This window comes from Engystomops pustulosus, chromosome 4, assembly GCF_040894005.1.
Source record: "Engystomops pustulosus chromosome 4, aEngPut4.maternal, whole genome shotgun sequence".
NCBI lineage: Eukaryota > Metazoa > Chordata > Amphibia > Anura > Leptodactylidae > Engystomops > Engystomops pustulosus.
The window spans coordinates 54,220,426-54,239,883 of record NC_092414.1 but is presented as its reverse complement, the minus strand read 5'-3'; the positions used below and the strand labels follow the sequence as shown (position 1 = coordinate 54,239,883).

Sequence of the window (19,458 nt, the reverse complement as noted above, 5' to 3'; positions counted from 1 at the left end):
GAAGGTGTGTGGCACAGGACTGGAAATGCAGAGGGAATGAAAAATAGTTATGTTATTTACATGGGGCTGGAGGGACAGGAGGGATGCATTTACATAGGACTGCATGTTAGGAGGCTGGAGGGACAGGAGTGGTGCATTTACATGGAACTGCATGTTAGGAGGGACAGGAGGGATGCATTTACATGGGACTGCATGTTAGGATGCTGGGGTGACAGGAGGGATGCATTTACAAGGGACTGCATGTTACAAGGCTGGGGGATAGGAGGGACGCATTTACATGTGTCTGCTTATTAGGAGGGAGGCAGGAGGGATGTATTTACATGACACTGCATGTTAGAAGGCGAGGGACAGGATGCATTTAGATGAGGCTGCATGTTAGGAGGCTGCACGGACGGGGGATGCATTTATATGGGCAGCTTGTTAGAAGGTGGGGGCACAGGAGGGATGCATTTTCATGGGACTGCATGTTAGGTGGCTGGAGAGACAGGAGGGATGCATTTGCATTGGACTGCTTTTTAGGAAGCTGGGAAACCAGTAGGGATGCATTTACACTGAACTAAATGTAAGAAGCTGGGGAACAGAAGGGATGCATTTACATGGGACTGCATGTTAGGAGCCTGGTGGGACAATAGGGGTGAATTTACATGGGACTGCATTTTAGAAGGCTAGTGGGACAATATGGATGCATTTACATGGGCCTTTATGTTAAGAGGCTGCAGGGAACGGGAGACAAATTTATGTGAGACAGCTTGTTAGAAGGTGGGGACACATGCATTTCCTGGGATTGCGTGTTAAGTGGCTGGAGGGACAGGAGGTATGCATTTACATGGGAATGCATGTTAATAGGCTGGGGGGACAGGTGGAATGCATATCCATGGGACTGCTTGATAGGAGGCTTGGTAGACAGGTGGAATGCATTTACATGGGACTGCATGTTAGGATGCTAAAGGGATAGGAGGGTTGCATGGGACCATGGTGGAAGAATTAAAAAAGTGCCTCATATGTAGCACTATATGTTGGGCAGGTGAATACATAGTATTGCAGCTCAGCTACATTACATTTTCTACACCACATATTTTAGCCACCCGTGGTACCGTATTGTTGAATAATGCAATCATGTTAAATGCCAGACCAAATGTTTTTAAGGGCGCAAACTGTTTTTTTTTTTACATGGGACTGTATGTTGGAGGGAAATGGAGGAAATCAGCACATGGTCATACTGATATAGAGGGAAAGTACCACCTGCTTGCACACTAATGTCTTTGGGACATATATACGGCTGCAAATATATATGGTCACATATACGTCCCCCATAGTTGTCTATGGCACCTGGGCTCGGTATGGTGAGCACAACATGTGCTCTATCTTTGACCATAAAAGTACTGCTGCTCTATTCTCTATGGACCTGTGCCCGTATGGCCGCGCGGGCACATGTTGGCCCCTATGTCGTAAATACAGTATGGTCATTGTTGTGGTGAGACATCATCTCGGTGAAGCAATGTGCAGGGAAGGCAGCTACACACTCATCATTACTAGAGCAAGACAGCCTGAGGGACTGAAAACTGAGGGCTCATTGGAGTTGTAGTATCCTGTGGCGACCAACTTGGCGATAACTCCGCCTACTTTGCAAAGCCCCTAAAATTTTGTAAATCATTAAAGCAAACTATTTAAGCTCCAATTACTTGATTTATTACATTTTTGTTCCTGTGCTTCTATTTTTAGCTATACTGTATATTTAAAACTAAATCAGATAAGCTAAACCTTTTGGTGGTTTTCTACAAAACTGATTGTGTCCGGATCATGCAGAAACAGTGAAGACAACTATACTTTTTACTTTTTAGCATTAATAGTTGGCTTTCTACAAGGATATAGTAGGGGGGGGGAAATGTTTTAAAAGCTAATAATTGCTTGTCGAAAATGTCATTTGTAGAGATGAGAGAACCTGATGGTCAGGTTCGACTTTCGGGTTCGGCTGACTGACCAGGAGATATTGCCAACAGCCATTCTGGCATATTGATGCCCCTAGCAACTAGCCATAGCTATGATTGGTCAGGGTGGCAATATGTCCAACCCAGGAAGCTGTACCCGAACCCGACCAATGGGTATACTAATCTGTAGTCAACAGCTATTCCTCCTGTACACATGCACTCCCTGCTTAGTCAAACATGTTATTAATTTGGAGGTGACTTGCTCCCTGAGGACAAAATGGATTGAAAATATTGAATGTAAACTGCATTATCCTTCTCTCCCCAAAATTTGCAGGCCAATACTCTACTGAGTTTCATCTAATATGTATGGACAGCTTAACAGAAATTGCCTCAGTGTTTAAAATACTTGCATTATTCTTTGCAAACAGCTGGTGGTATGTTACCGCCTCAAATTTACTATTACTTACAATTTACTGTGATTTATATTGCCATGTACCTCCAGCTGTGGTATTTTGGTCCTTAGCATAAGAATACCCTATGCTAAATGGCACATGTAAATAGGCAGTATAAAATATACACAAGTAATACACTATACTACCCCTGGTACTAAACAAAGACTAACATGTTGTTGATGAAACAAAATTTTGTTTTTACACCTTACAACTGCAAATGCATTAAAATGGCCATGCGGGATTACTGCAGCTCAGCTCCTATTTATTTGCACAAAGCCGCAGCCAAGATACTTGTCAGATTAGTATTTCCTTGTGTGACTATTATGCTAAGTGTGCCAGTTCTGCTACATAAACTCTCCTTACCCTATGTCCCCTGCTACCTGGATCTAGAGGTTTGTCAATAAGCAATGAAGCTAAATGTCCATAAATAAATGTAATGTAATAATATGGTCAGGTTTATACATTATACAGTCCATATCTTGGAGGAACGTTCACTGGCACCAGGTGATAAATCAATTTGCAGATGATGCCAGTTTGTAAGATTACACAGAGTGGAGGCTGGCACAGAAGAGTTGTCCAGCCACATTCTTTGTTTATTACACACAATAGCATTGTGTAGGATCTGTTTAATTATTGGTACAGGACACCTCAAGGAGAATGAGAGAATCATCCACACATTCCCTGAGTTACTTTCATCATTGGTTGAAGAACCAAGGTATAGGATTGATGACCTCAATCACAGTAACTCTTTTCTTTTTATGTATTTTTATGTATTAATATATAATAATAAATCAATGTGATAACGTCTGCTTACCAGACCAGTTCTCTTTATACATATTTCCAAGGATTGAGCACCTACCTGCTAGATTGAGAAAGTCCATATCCCATATTTAGAATTGTAGAGTAAGAAAAGAGGTATGTATACTAATATGTTAGGCTCCATACTCACGTCCACCTGAGCAAATGTGTGCCGTGAGCCGCAAGCTGGCCGAAAAAGGAGGAGGTGAGCACTGCTTACCCGTTCCCTCTCCATAGAGAGGTGAACGGCCATGCTGCAAATCAGGCCACAAATAGCACCTACCCTATGCAGCCCCCTAACTTCCTGTGCACAATGCACTGCAATGGCGGCCATGAGTCAGGTGCCTTCTAAACATGTAACCTAACAGGCAAAAATGTCCTAGAAATGAACAAACCCAGGCGCCTCACAGATGGCCATAATGTATACAACCTAAACACAACCTTCTCTCCTGTACTAGCATCATGTGCCATCAGGTCAACTTTGAGGAATGTGATTGGTCCAGTGACAACTTGCCCTTACATGGCTGCAAGGAGTTTGACCCCTTTAAGTCTATCTATACCGATATGTTTTATACTAAAGACATTTCACTATTTAATATTTTGGAAAAATATGTGATTGTGTATGTAAGGTCCCCAGAACAGGGTTCAAGATATGGTCTCACTAGCGCTCTACACAATGACATCACAGTCTATTTTCCTTTTGGTAATACCTTGGTTATACAGCCAAGTATCCCACTTGTGTTCCCATCTGTCTGCAAATACTGCTGTGGCGTTGTGAATCTGTCCGATATAAGTACCCCTAATGTCCTGACTAACATGCAACTGGCAATACAATAATCAGAACTCTCTTCTCTGCAAGAACAATTTTTTTACATTAAATATGTTTTCTATGAATATAGAACTCCCCCTCCCCAAAGGTCCGTAGTAGAGAAAGGAAAAGGTAAAAAAAAACACTCATACTTGTGCCTCATGCACACAACGATAAGCGGCCAGATCATGGCCCCCATAGAGATCTGTAGCGCTCGATCACTGTGACCAGCTTAGCCACACAGCTTTCAGTGGACTGGAGAGGGATGAGGAGCGCTGTTTTTCTGGTTTTGAGCCCTGTGCACGGCACCCATTTCATCCAATAACTTGCCTCCTTACACCAGGAGACCACGTCTAGTCTGCTGGAAAATGACAGAGAGTGTTTTTTTCTTACTCTGGCCTCGGCACCCTGGGGGTTATCCATATTCTTGGATACCCGCTTTAAGAAACTTTGAACTTTAAATCTTTTTCCATTCTATAATCTCCCTCTACTTCAAAAAAGGATCCACTCTATTACCCACTTTTGTGTCATTTGCACAGAGAAAAACTTTAATAAACCTGTTTCTATGTTACCTATAAACAGTGCCGCTTCTATGTTACCTACTAAAGGTACAGTGCCCAATAGTCATATAATTATATATTCTAGCCAAAATGGACACACAATAGAATGGAGCCAAGAACCTTGTGTCCACAACTTTTAGCTTGCCCCTTTCCTCTGAAAGTAACAGCAAGTTTGGTCTTTTGGTATCAGATTGTGAGGCTTATGCCATTTTTGTATCTTTTCTTCCAGATACACTAAACCCTTAACATTTGCCGACTGTATCGGCGATGAATTGCCACTGGGATGGGAAGAGGCCTGTGATGCTCAAGTTGGCGTTTACTACATTGACCATAATAGTCGTAAGTAAACAGATCTGTGAAGAAATAATAATCTTGTTACCTTTCTTTTCAGTAACATAGGTTGGAGTCTCCCTTTAAAACATTCTGTTATGTTCCTTGACCCATTAAACTTTCCGTTATGTTAAATAATGGGAAAACCACATATAAGCCATATTTAAAATGGCAAGTGTTGCCATGGCCCCAGTGTTATAACGCAGGATTTCAACCATGACAGGCTTTACTAAATATTTATGGGAAGTGAAAAGATATGTAGATTGGATTTCAGCGCACCGTTTTGTGTTGTCGTTCTGAAATATTTATTGCATGTCGACTGTCAGGGCTGCTCCAGTGTGATGAGGTGGAGCGTCTGAGCTCTATATTATCTAGTCAGTAGAATGATTTGCAAGGTAATACATAACTGAATGATAATAATAAAGGCGCAGCAGAGAGATTTTTGTCATTTTACTGCTTCTTTTGAAAATTCCCCTTTACAAATAGATCTCAGTAGTTTTTGTTTTAGGTTCATAATGAGGAAGACTCATCATTCCTTCTTTCCCGGTTTTCTGCCTTGTCCCTTACCCTACTTTGGGCTTGGAGTGGTGGGGCAGACAGAGGCGTGAGTGTCCCACCTGCCATATTTACTATAGTCACCCATAGAAATCTGCGTCCATGCGCTGGTCCACTGAGCTGCCGGCCGTACCCCTCCACACCCATTTGGTGTAAGGGTGTAATTAGGTGCACTTTCTGGCTGTACGCCAAGAACTGCACCTGTGTCAGAGCTTGTGAGCCTGATTTTAGGTGAAAAAGCCCCCTACCTTCTCTTAGGTGTGAACTTGCTGTGTTTGAGCCTGATCTACTGAAAGGCCCATTAGGGTGGAAATGGGTGCACTTTCTTGCAGTACACAAAGCACTGCGCTTAATTCAGAGCTTGTACGCTTTATTTCAGGTGAAAAAGCTCTACTACACGCCCTACCTGGTCTTATGTGTGAATTTGCTGAATTTGAGCCCGGTCTACTAAAAGGCCAGAGCTTCTTAGTAGATATGGATACTGGATCGCCAACAAGGACATTTTTAGATAGGCATTTTAAGGACATCTACCTTCAGGTTTACAGATGGTAGATGTCCAAACTTACCTGCTTGTCATTTATTCTTGGAAATGGAAACTTCTTTCTTATCCTCAGGACCTCTGGATTTGGGTAGAAAAAAGTCTTCATAAAAATATGTGAATGAGCCGCAGTTGCTCCGGGTAGCACAGGAGCACCTCTCAGATTAAAAATGCACATTTTCTACCCTAATCTATCATAAAGCTGATGATAAATTTAAAACATCAGTCTTAATGAATTTCCTCATTGTGTTTTCATGCAAAGGACAAATTGGATTTTTTTTAAATGGTTTTTTTTTTTGGGATCTGTATTTTCCATCTTCAGCATCAAGATAAAAAAGCCATTAGAGCAAAGTCTTTTAATGTAATGCCTTTGTACTTACCTGTATGTCCACTTTTAAAAGTTTTAATAGCTTTAAAGCTTTTTTGACTTTCTTGTGTTTAACAATATCAAACGTGTACTTTGTTTAACCCATGAGAACATAGTTGTTCATCATTTGTCTCCTCCGATAATACAGATGCATCGGTTCAGATGGCAGGCATAAAAGTGCTAAGTAATGGTTATGATGGAATATAGAAATAACTGTCAAAAACCACTTTCCTTTTAGGGTCCCTGGACATAGTGTAACCTGGCTATATATGGCATGTGGTTATAGCTGCGGCATGAACTAGTGCTCATCACTTTGTAGAGAGCTTTTGGATGATGATGGTCACAATGGTCAGAACACATTAAATAATTTTTACAATAGAAAAGTACTTTTAAGGTGCTGAACTAGAAAACAAAGATGGAATAGAAGATGCATTGGGTAAAGATCTTAATGAAGAATATTTTTACTTTTAGTGACACTGAATATTTTTATTGAGACATCCTGCTAACAGTTGATATGGAAAACAAATGGTCTCCATGAAATATGATTCACTGTTTAGGGATTCTTGCTCATCATCGGTGTAGGGCAGTGTAATGCCTTAGATACAGCATAGGAGGCAGTGTAGCTCTAAGTTGAGGCTTCTCATTCAGTAAACCGGTACCCTCCTATGAGGAACAAGAACACAAAACAGTGGTGTCTGCGGATACATTTTTGGTTTGGCTAATATAAACTAATTTGTATGTTATACTGTAATACATAGTAGATTTCTAAACCTTTTTCTTTCTTAGAAACCACACAAATAGAAGATCCAAGAGTACAATGGAGAAGAGAACAGGAGCGTATGTTAAAGGACTATCTAGTACTAGCTCAGGAAGCTCTGGTGGCTCAAAAAGAGATTTACCAGGTCAAGCAACAGAGACTGGAATTAGCCCAGAAGGAATATAGGCAGCTACATGATGTTTGGAAGCATAAACTTGGATCCCAGACAAGTTGTAAGTATTAGACCAACATCAAAGAGTCTGACAGATGCCTGATCTAAAGTGTATTGGGGATGTGTTTTTATTCAAGACATCTTTCTTATTTTATACTGCAACTCACCCATCCAAGACAGCAACCAGTCATCCATGACGTAGATGGAGCCGGATTATCAGATCTTATGTTTAGATCCGTGTTGAAAAAATACTGTGAAGGGTTGATTCTGGTTGCACTTTCCTTTCTATTTATTTTCCAATGCAATACTTTAAGATGTTCCTATAGCTGAATGACTAGCTTGTTTAATTTACATTCTCCTTACAGTGGTTTCCGGCTCGTCATCCAGTTCCAAATATGATCCAGAAATACTTAAAGCAGAAATTGCAACAACAAAGTCCAGGGTATGATGTAGCTAAAATCTTTGATCATTTATTTCTATGGATTTTCAATGTTATTATAAATTGTCATTTTTATTATACGCAGAACTTTTGAGATGATATATATATATATATATGTGTTGAATTTAAATAATGTTACTATTAAGGGGTATTCCAGGAATCAGCATAATTCATATACAAATGGGTCATTAAATATAAGCTAATATGTAATTAGTTGTTATTTAAAACTTTGCTCCCCTTAGCAGAAAAATGCTGGGGACATTCACTGTAATGAAGAATTAAAATGCTACTGGCCCTTTAATCAGTCCGTTAATTTCCTCCACGCGGAGAAGACACAGGACAGAAGATGGCCGCTGGTCACATGTCCACATCACATGTCCTGTACCTGCTTGGGCAGGTCATGTGATCACCACTATGTTTGACTGTAGTCGGTTGGTTGCAGTGCATTCAGTATGGCCAGTGTTTTGCTGATGACAGTTACACATCATTACTATGGTAACAGAGCAAGAAAGTCTATTAAATCATCACTGGGAGCAGAGCATAAGAGATAGGAGGAGTTACTGAGAACTAAAGGATCTTGGGACTTGTAGTTTCCAGTGGCGGCCATCTTGGTGATAACACCGCCTACTTTAGAGAGGCAATAAAATTTTGTGAATCATAAAATCAAAATATTTAAACTCCATTTTGTGACTAATAACATTGAATTTATTTATTGCATTATGGGTTTTTGTATTTAATGTTCATATTCCCAGAATGTATCTGAAAAAGGAATGGAGAAGGGGCGCTCCTATAGTGCAGTATCCTTAGTACCAGTTTGACAAGTGAGAGTAGTAGTGAAACTGCTCACCTGGTGGAGTTGTGCTGGCAGGCACAACTCTGTGTAATCGTTTTTGATGGCAAATCAAGCCGTTGGCGTCCTCATGCAGCCTCGCTCCCGGTGTCGATCCTTACTCCTCTTCGGGATACACGACTCCGGATACGTAATGGACAGTGGAACGCATCACTAATGCGCATGGGGTGGAGCGATAGAATGGCGCTAAGACTATTCAATATAATAATGTTAAGTTTATTTGGTAGTATAAGATAATAAAACCAATAGGGAGGGATGAGATAAAACAACGCGTTTCGCGCTCGGACTGAGCGCTTCGTCAGGTTCCTGGAACCTGACGAAGCGCTCAGTCCGAGCGCGAAACGCGTTGTTTTATCTCATCCCTCCCTATTGGTTTTATTATCTTATACTACCAAATAAACTTAACATTATTATATTGAATAGTCTTAGCACCATTCTATCGCTCCACCCCATGCGCATTAGTGATGCGTTCCACTGTCCATATTCCCAGAATAACTTTGTCATTATTGTATATTTATATAACCATATCGCTTTACACATTTTTCAGGTTAACAAACTGAAACGCGAGGTTGTCTACATGAAGCAAGAGCTGCAGTACAAGGAAAATGGCTACCAAACTCTTCGACAGTAAGCTTTTTTTTCCCGTTTTTTTTTTTTTCCTCCATTACCCATTATTTTAGGATAAATAAAGTAATAAAAGACTATGTAATAAACAGTCAACACTAGAAGTGTATATAGGCAGTGCCCACACTACTGACACTTAGTAACATATCATGTTAATGCTGCATCTGAAAAACATATTGGTATCACAGCCTCTCCAGTACCTCTTAAAGGGGTTGTCTACTTTCAGCAAATAATTCATATTTTTTGTGTAATGCAAAGTTATACAGTTTTCAAATATACATCCTCTATCAATTCCTCAGAGTTTTGTAGATATCCGCTCGCTGTCATCCATCAGGAAGCTTCATTGTTTACTGCATGTGGATATAAAAACCAGTCCCTGGTCATGTGATGTCACACAGGTGCACAGCTTGTTATAACAAACAGCTCTAATTACTCTCTGTGATACTAAATATATCATTAAATATGTCATTAAAGTGGTAACATCCCGCTGCTATCTTAGTGTTTATGTACAGCCAGAGTTGGAGAAGATTGGCATAGCTGCCCCCGACGTGCACACCAGCATGCCCTGGATAGATTGTATATTCTCCATGGAGGGCAGCCTTCTGTCTGCCGGGAGCCTGCCTCTACATCCTTTACTTTTGACACAAGCCTCTTTTAACAAAAGAAAATGAATCTGCAACATGGATATTCAAGCTAGAATCTGACGTATCAGCAGAGATCAAACTGAAAAAGGGATTAAGGAAGCGCTTTTTGATCTTGACGTGATAGACGCTTCAGGCTGAGAAAGTCTTTATTGCTGTAACGAGTCTTCCGTCCCTGCCTCATAGAAACTCTGGAGTAGTTCCTGTATAAATACTTTGTGAATAACTTGTCATATAGTATTTCAGAGTGGAGACAAGAAGAATGTTCTCTACTGTTCTTGCTCCCTTGCTAAACCTGTTTTACCACTTCCCTCGGCTCCCACGGCAACTCCGCCTAGAGCTTGGCTCTAAGAATCCATGATGAAATGGTGTAATAGTAATACCATCAGTCCTAATCTTAAACCAATATGCTTATATAACAAAGGTTGTCAATGTTTAGATGATCTGAAGTGCAGGACTGAGGAAGATTTAGTTTGAGATGTTGGTGATCAACTTTCTAATCTAGTGGTCAGATCGACATTTTACAGATTCTTTCCACATAAGATTTTTTTCTTGTTGGGTTGAATACACATTTATTAAGCCTGTATTATGCCCCACTGAGGACCTTTTAGCACATCCAGAATTTTCAGCTCTTTGCATTGCTTAATGGGCTCCACTCCTGTAATTCCAATGCTGTAGAAATCTTTCCTTCAGCTCCCATGACTTTTGGTTATTTGCTTCTTGGATTTTCAGCAATGAATAATTACTTTATTTTGCTGTTAAAAGGAACCTGTCATTAGAAATTGGCCTAATAAAGCACTACCAGTATGTTATCAGACAGTTGAACAGCTTCTAGATGATATTTCTTTCATGGCCTAGTTTGGTGGTATTATCCAGAAAATCAACTTTGAAGTGAGATGTAAATTGGTTGTATAAAGTCAGGGAGGTGGGAAGGTTAACACTGAAGTCAAGCTTCCCTGCCTCTAAACACCGCCTCCCATGTGAATGACATCATGCACTGGACTTCAGGACATCTGGTCAATGTTGTCCCTGGATGAAGGACCATATTTACAGTGAATGGGGCGTTCTGAGGCAGGGAAAGCTTGACTTCACTGTTAGACTCTCTGCCTCCTTGACTTCATAAAACCAATCTATATCTCACTTCAAAGTTGATTTTCTGGATGTTGCCACCACACCAGGCTGTGAAAAAAACATAATCTAGAAGCTGTTCAGCTGCCTGACAACATACTGGTAGTGGTTAATTAAGCCGATTTCTGATGACAGGTTCCCTTTAAGAGGGTGTAACAGGAACCAGTAGAGAGCCTAAAAATGGGTGCTAAAACAAATCAAGAGGTGGTGACTAGAGAGGTATAGCTATTAAAGGGGTATTTTCGTCTGGGCATTCACATTCAGTTTCATTAATCTGCCATATATAAACATTTCTCCAATTAGATATTATTACATTTTTAAACATTTTTTACCTGTGTGAAGATAATTTCTCATAAATGTAGTCATATGGTCCCTTAGAAACAAGACTGTGTCCTTGGTAATACGACCACCTCTGCTGGAGTGATTGCACAAAGAAACAAAAGTTTTTGTATATGAAATGTCCGGGAGTTACTGCATATCCTACAGCCGTCCTGTGTTAATGATCGCTGAATCCAGGGGTTCAGGCAGGGCTCAATAGCGCATGTCTGGCCACCGCTGCCAGAGTGTGGGTTAGTCGTATCCGAGGAAGCCATCTTGTTTCTAAGAGACAGCATGGCCACATTTATGAGAAATTATTACAGGAACATTTTAAAAAAAAAATCATCTAATTGAAGAAATGTTTACATATGGAAAATGAATTAAATTCAGCGTGGATGCCCAGAATACCCCTTTAAATGATGTAAATAGTCGGAGTTGGTAGAGGTGGTAGAATATAATAAGGAAGATTTTCTATTTGGGGCATCAATTATAATTCATAGGCTCAAAGAATACCTACTTTCAAGCTATGAAAGATTTACGTGCACCATGCTCATACTTGCCAACTGTCCTTAATTTAGATGGGGTTCTCCTGAATTTTCAGAGATAATTCTGGAAAATCAATCTATCAAATCTAGAGGCAGTGCTTCCATTGGACAGTCTTTTCATATTAATGGGGTTAGCCACTTTTAAGTGTGAGGGACCGGATATTAAGTAATTTACCAATATACATCTATTAAAAGTTCTGCTACGATTTCTTGATATGTAAGCTGAAGCCTCCTGTCTTTTTCCCTATTAGTAAGACATTCCTGAGCATAAAATGGTTGCAGATGGAGGGTCATGTGATCTCTATTTATCCATAAGCAATCACCCTGCCAGGACCTTGAACTTATATTCATGAACACTATCATAGGGTCAATTGTTCATGGACAGATAGAGATCACATGACCCTCCATCTGCAGCCATTTTATGGACATGAATGTCTGGCTGATGAGGTTGAAGACAGGAGGCTTCAATTTAAATATCAAGAAAGTGGTGCAGAACTATTAATAGATATATTGTTATCTAAGGTGCTGCCCCCCACACTTATACACACATTACAAAAACATAAGGTAAAGTGGCCTATCCCTTTAAGAATATTTGTAGAACTGTAGAGGAAATCAAAGGAATAATAAGTCTGAGTTAGTCTCAATGTACCTCTTTGGATACCCTATCATGGCTTTCAACTCGCGAACCATATACAAGCCATATTTATGCAACTCTTACTAGAAATAGCTAACACATTTGAATTAGGTAGTCCAAATACAAAAATGATGTAATATGAAATTTTGTAGAGTAATATAATTTCTCTTATGCTTCCTCTTAAACTCTCTTTCACTAGGATTGATATGAAAATGTCAGGAAACCATGGCGGCTATAAACTTGATGAAGCACAAGCTATTTTGAATGAAATGAAAGCCATCAAAAAAGCTATCAGTTCAGGAGAAAGAGAGAAGCAAGATCTAATCCAGGTAACAGACACCATGTAAACGTAATACATCAATGTGCCCTGTGTAATGTGCCAGTGCTGATTTTCTCTTTTTTTATTCCGTTTTAAGTTTAGATTTTCTTTCTGGTAAACTAGTGTGACTCAAGTAGTGTTCTAGTACTATTTAAAGGGCATCTGTCAAGGCCCACGACCCTCCATGAGCCTGTTATCCAGGACAGTGACAGGATCACAGTGATTGCCTTCCATATTCCCTCATCTGTTAGGATTGAGTCACGCTGGCCTGACCCCTCCCGGCTCCGATTTCCAAAAAGGACCAGTATGTTGTCATAAGCTATCTCCAGCAGCAGCCACACAGCAATTGATTTTTGATAATTGCCAACATCACATCCTTGAAACCAAGAGAGAACATCCCAGTGTGACTTTCTTCTAAGTCATTTGAATACAACTTTTAAAGATTTATTTCTGCATAATGTTAAATCTCACAAAATATAGAAAGATATCATTGTGATCATGACACCAACCTGGACATAGGTTGGTTGCAGCTTGTGAGCTCGGAGCACATACTCTGCCAAGTGCAATATGAAGTTTTCTTTTATTTGTTTTGAAATTTTAAATGACTCCTCCAAGGGTTTATGCATATTTTGGTACAGTGCATATAAGGGCACCCATAACCCATATTATACTTCTCTGTGACTTCAATATGATACAGAATATAGGTTTTTCCTAGTGAAAACAATTGTGGCGTGCTTTATTATAGATACCATAGTATGATGGCCTCTCCTCAGAAGTCAGCAGAGCATAGAGCAATTTAGGAGAGACTGGTTACTGTCCTAGGCCCTGCCATGTGCTTGAGACTTTTAAAGTGGGTTTCCCACTTAAAAGGTTAGGCCCTATCCACAGTGATGAGACCCTCACAGATCACAAGAACGGGGGTCTAATGGGGTCCGATGTACTCCCCAAGATGAGCGGAGCAGCCGGTTGTGTATGGCCAGGCTGCCCCATTCATCCGTATGGCGGTGACAGAGATTGCTGAGTGCGGCGCTGGATAGGGCCTAACTTGTTTTGTGGGAAAACCCCTTTCTGCTATCTACACACGTAGAGTGGCTTCACACTTACCGAGTTCAGTTCATGAACAACTGACTTTGCAGGGTCCTGCTTCACAGCCTGAACCCAGTCCTGGAGACAGAGTTTCTGCTTTGCCAATATGAAGCAGGGCCAACACTTTAATCATTCCATTGTCAGTGTTGCTATTTAGTGGTGGAAGCAGTATGTTGCTTGGAGTCCTGTCCCCAAGAGTGGGTTTAATCTGTGAAGCAGGACCCTTCAAGGTCCAAATTTTATGGAATAGCGGTACTTTAGAGGGCATAATATTAAAGGAGACTCCTGAATCTATAGGTGAGCTGTTTACTATTGGAGCAGTGTGAACTGTTGGAAAGAATGATGTTTATTCCTTTAACATGGGAAACAGGTAGTTCAACAAACAGTAACATGTTGAAGGGATAGCAAATTCTGCTGTTATCTTACAGCACCTGATATTGACCTAGTGATTTACTTGTGATGACAACTGGTCCAGTTCTACAGTTGTGGACAGCACAAGCTACACAAACATAACCAGCGTATAGACTGATTATGGAGGTTATTAGGACATTTTTAGATGTTATTTTATTCCAGAGTCTTCTGTGTTGTATCTATCACGTGAACCTGGATTTAGGAAGGTCTTCAGAGATGTCAGTCACAGAGATGTCATCTGTAAGCACATGAAGGTGGCCGAGGGAGGCTACACAGGATTTCTCTTTTTGACTTCTCTTTAGAACTCTTAGTGTATCTGCACTGTCATGCGGAAAATCAGCTTAAAATCTGCATGTTTCTTACAGATGTGTGTGATTTGTAGTGTGTTCTTGATGTTAATTTACATGCGTTTTCTCTGACGTCATTTCAAGCTTACATCCGCGAGTACCCACAGAAAAAGTGTCATGAACATCAATTTATTTTCTGAATTGAGCAACAATTTTTGTGCAGAAAATAATAATAATAATCTTTATTTATGTAGCGCAATAAAATTTAGCAAACTTTACACATCATAGAGGACATATACATATATAATATTACATTACAGAGTACAAACTGTCATATGGAACAATAGGAGTGAGGGCCCTGCTCACAAGAGCTTACAGTCTATGAGGATGAGTAGGTGACACAAGTGCTTACAGTCTATGAAGATGAGGGGGTGACACAAGAGCTTACAGTCTATGAGGATGAGGGGGTGACACAAGAGCTTACAGTCTATGAGGATGAGGGGGTGACACAAGAGCTTACAGTCTATGAGGATGAGTAGGTGACACAAGTGCTTACAGTCTATGAGGATGAGGGGGTGACACAAGAGCTTACAGTCTATGAGGATGAGGGGGTGACACAAGAGCTTACAGTCTATGAGGATGAGGGGGTGACACAAGAGCTTACAGTCTATGAGGATGAGGGGGTGACACAAGAGCTTACAGTCTATGAGGATGAGGGAGTGACACAAGAGCTTACAGTCTATGAGGATGAGGGGGTGACACAAGAGCTTACAGTCTATGAGGATGAGGGGGTGACACAAGAGCTTACAGACTATGAGAATCAGGGAGGCACACAAGAAGGATTGTATAATAATCAAGCCATTCTTTATAAGGGAAGAGTATAAATTACTTTAATATAAATTCTGCTGCTTGAACTGACTGCAGAGAAGCCTGGAGTTTGGTATATACCTGGTGTTTGACAGATAACCAATGGGAGTAGGACATAAGATGGATAAGTAAAGAGAGATTTGCCATTTCCTGTAGTTAGCGAGTGTGATTGGCTTGCATAAAGAGATGGGTTTTAAGTGCACATTTGAAACTTTGGAGGTTGTGTATTACCGTAGTCTGATAATCCGGGAAATGTCATTCCAGAGATGTGGTGCAGCTTGGGTGAAGTCCTGGAGATGTACATGAGAGGTTCGATTTAAGGTAGAAATTACTCTAATATCACTGGCAGATCGAAGAGCATGGGTTGAGTGATAGACTGAGATGAGAGAAGAGAGATAGAGAGTGCAGCATCATGCAGAGCTTTGTGGATGAGTGTTATTAGTTTAAACTGAATTTTGAAGGAGACGGCCAACCAGTGCAGTGAGTGGCACAAACTTGAGGCATCTGTGTAGTGTTTAGTCTGAAAGACAAGCCTGGCTGCTGCATTGAGAATAGATTGGAGAGGAGAGAGTTTAGTGGGGGAAAAAAAGCATCATCTACATTACTTTTTCCAAATTGCATTGGTAATGCTACTGTATGCCGCACAGCACCTTAGGCTCCATGCACATGAACGTGTCCCATTTTGGCAGTGATAAACTGATGGTTTCTTCCGTTTGTCTCCCTAGATTTGCTGTGTCTGGCATCTGTTTCTCCCGGATCCTTATAAACTATAGTTTACAAGTGATCTGTGAAAAATACAGTTACTACAACTTGTTCTACTTTCTGATCCATCGCATGGTCTGTTAAAATAATAGACAAGGCCACTGATCCATTAAACAGTATTACATTAAGTACAACTAGGTGTCATCCAGACAAAAAACGGGAAGAGCACAGACAATTTTCTCTGTTGTGTGCATCTTCCTGTAGTTATACCAAAGAACTTTCTGAAGACACTATTTCCCAGTAGGCTTATATTATCTACTTGGGATAACATAAAATATCACACTTTGAGTTCTTGCATTGTAGGAGGAGGTAAGTTTTCACATGAAAGAGCTTGGTTCTTGTACGGCACAATGTTCCTTTGATTCATATGAAACAGTTTTTACAGTTAAAAGTGTATCCTTGTGGTCTTTTCTAGCAGTACCAAACATGTTTCCCCTACCCAGGGCCTTGTGATACCATAGAAACCATCTCCACAGCCTAGGCATCCTCTCCACACCCACAGAGGATTTCAGGTCAGCTGGCAGGTAGCGAGAAGCCCTAATTAGTCTGTAGGGACAGGTTCGGACTAATCACAGATTTGATATCAACTTGGGGGATTATATTTAATTGGAGGATTTTGGATTCCTATTTTTAACCACTGAGTTTACTCCACTGGTTCTCCATTGTAATATTAGAACTTTCAACTTTTCAGTTTAACGTTTTTTTAAAACTTTCATTAAAGGGGTTTTCCAAGGAAACAAGTTAGGCCCTATCTGCAGGATAGGGCCTAACTTGCAGATCGGTGGGGGTCTCAGTGATCACAAGAACGGGGTTCCGAATTCCCCCGTTGCACCCCCCCTGTAGCACTACAGAGACTGCTGGAGCTGCCGGTCGCACATGGCCGAGTATTGTCATCTATAGTTTGAAATGTTCGATTTCATTAAAAAAAACTCTACAAGAAATCAATCATATCATACATCTTTCTTTTATGTCAAGACAAAATGTTAAAAAATGATCCAGACTGCATCGTATTTGTGGTGACCCCGAAGAGAGTAATTTCTGCATACAAAACAGTAATAATCACCAGTGTACAGCATGATTATAATAATAAAACACAGCTGCAATAATGTGTATAGTACAAACAGGGAAGAAAGAAAAGGACTGTGGGTGTGAGCCTTTCTAAATATCTCACAATTTATTATGTATGGCTACACCTGGATGTGATCAGATTCAACCAAAATCAGGTAGTTATAGTTGCACGCCCCATGTTAAAGAATCATGAAGAACGGGAGGCAAAAATCCTGAATTTGGCACCATCGAAAAACTACACAGGCAAACTGCACATAATTCAGTTTGCACTGTTTTAGGAAATGTGGGCCACTGTTTTTTCCATTGAAATAATGGAGAGTACATGGTCCAAAATGTTTGTTTGTAAGAGGCCTAAGGGTATAGCACTGCTAATAAGAGTATAATTTCTTCAGTTAATAATATTGATAAGTACTGTGTCAGGTAATAGATATATTCATAAACTTGCATCTATTTATTTGTAGACATGTCATCTTAAATGTTGTACTCTAGTAGAGAATAAAATTCACTGACATCCTCTTTTATTTCTCCAGAGCCTTGCCAGGTTGAAAAATGGTTTCCATGTTGACAAAGGCTCTCAGTCTGATCTTTGGTCCAGCGAGCTATCTTTGAATAGCTCAAGTCTTTCCTTGTCCAGACAGTACCAGAATGTTAGTTCTCAGACTGACCTTTCCGGAAATGTAAGTAAAACTGTTATGTTTTTCCATAGTTTTAACCTCCCCTTACAGCAACGTGCACTGGTTAGTACTCTGGCCTGGTTAGGGAAAAATTAGATATTGTGTGTATGCTCGTCCTGTGTTTGTATGGGTTTCCTAATATAAATAGGTAATTTGGATTGTGAGTCCTACTAGGGACATGACAATGTCTGTAAAGCGCAGAAGAATAAAATGGTGCCATATCTAATGCAATATATCAAATGTTAGTAAATACCTGCCATTTGTTGTCACTGGATACAGCAGCAAGTGATAACACTTTCATAAAACATCTGGTGAAGACGTATATTAAGCCATACTGTGGTCGGTCTGTGAGTCTGTGAGATTTCATGGACCGTCTAAAGTGCTAAGGACGGGACTCTGAGCATCGCAGTTATGAGACAAGGAGACCCCTCATGATTACAGTTCGGGACTGGAACACCACAGAGGAGCTTGGAGTCTCCATATCTGGCACTTTAGTCTGTTCAGGCCAGTGCAAGGTCTGGTCTGTGATTCATGGACCGACCTCAGCAATTCTTATGTAGATGTTTAAAAGTAAGACTTAAACATGTCTAAGCCTGATTATTTTTGTAGTCTGGATTTTGAGAGGATGTGCATGGGGCCAACCAAATACAGTTAAACCAAAGTCGCTGCAAATATGCATCAGGTTTGTTGGGTTCCAGCAAGAAAAATATCTGTCAGATTAAAACTATCTGGTTTAGAATTAGTTGGTCTTTAGTGAGAGTCTTTTTGTGAAAATAAGTGAAATGTCATATTTTCTGCCACATTCCACGCAAAAACTCCTATAAGGGCTCATGTATCAAACATTTGGTTTGCCTTTTTCTTGAATTTTTCAGACTTTTCATGGTGCTTGTACTCATTAGCGACTTTTTTTGCGCCTTTCAGAGTTTGCCATTGTCTAGTTTTCTGCAGTGTTCCCTGAGTTATCACTTGAATCTACGCCCAGGCGTACAGATTAGCTTGGAACTGATTGCAACTTTTTTTGTTTTAAAAAGTCACGAGTTCATTAAAGACCATACGCCACATGTATTAATAAGGGAAACCGCTGACCAGCAGAAAAGCCAAGAAAAACAGACGGACAAAGCCAGACTAATGATGCATGTGCCCCATTGAAAATTCAGAAGATACGGGGGCGTGGCCTGATGCCGGACTGAGGAGACGTGCGCCGCGGAGCTCCCGGGACCCGACACCCCATCTCCCTCCTAAGGCAGCCATCCCTCACCTATACTTGTCCCCTTCAGCTCCGGGGTGCCCCACAAGCTTGCCGCTGTCCTCCGGTCCCGATTTGGAGGCGGCTACGGACTCCGCGCCGCTCCTCTGTACCTCGCCGCGGCCGACCACGTGACCCGCGCGGCGGTCCGCTCTTAGCCGCCCGGTGCTGCTGCACCGACCGCCGGGGAGATTCTCCTGCCTCTGGCTGCCTGGACGCCGCTCCCACCGCCGAGGGCACTGTGGCAGCGCTCCAGCCAGCCCTTCATCCTGCTGGAGGCGCCATCCTGCGGAC

General features: G+C 40.9%; 1 protein-coding gene across 1 annotated transcript in view; it reads left to right on the top strand.

Annotated features, from left to right (window-relative positions):
* Nucleotides 1-19,458, top strand: part of WWC1 (WW and C2 domain containing 1) — a 116,113-nt gene that overhangs the window by 51,510 nt on the left and 45,145 nt on the right. Inside the window, exons 2-7 of the mRNA XM_072145956.1 lie at nt 4,776-4,885; nt 7,123-7,326; nt 7,631-7,707; nt 9,102-9,181; nt 12,644-12,773; nt 17,775-17,921. Coding sequence (XP_072002057.1) covers nt 4,776-4,885; nt 7,123-7,326; nt 7,631-7,707; nt 9,102-9,181; nt 12,644-12,773; nt 17,775-17,921 — 748 coding nt within the window. The remainder of the gene's footprint in view (nt 1-4,775; nt 4,886-7,122; nt 7,327-7,630; nt 7,708-9,101; nt 9,182-12,643; nt 12,774-17,774; nt 17,922-19,458) is intronic.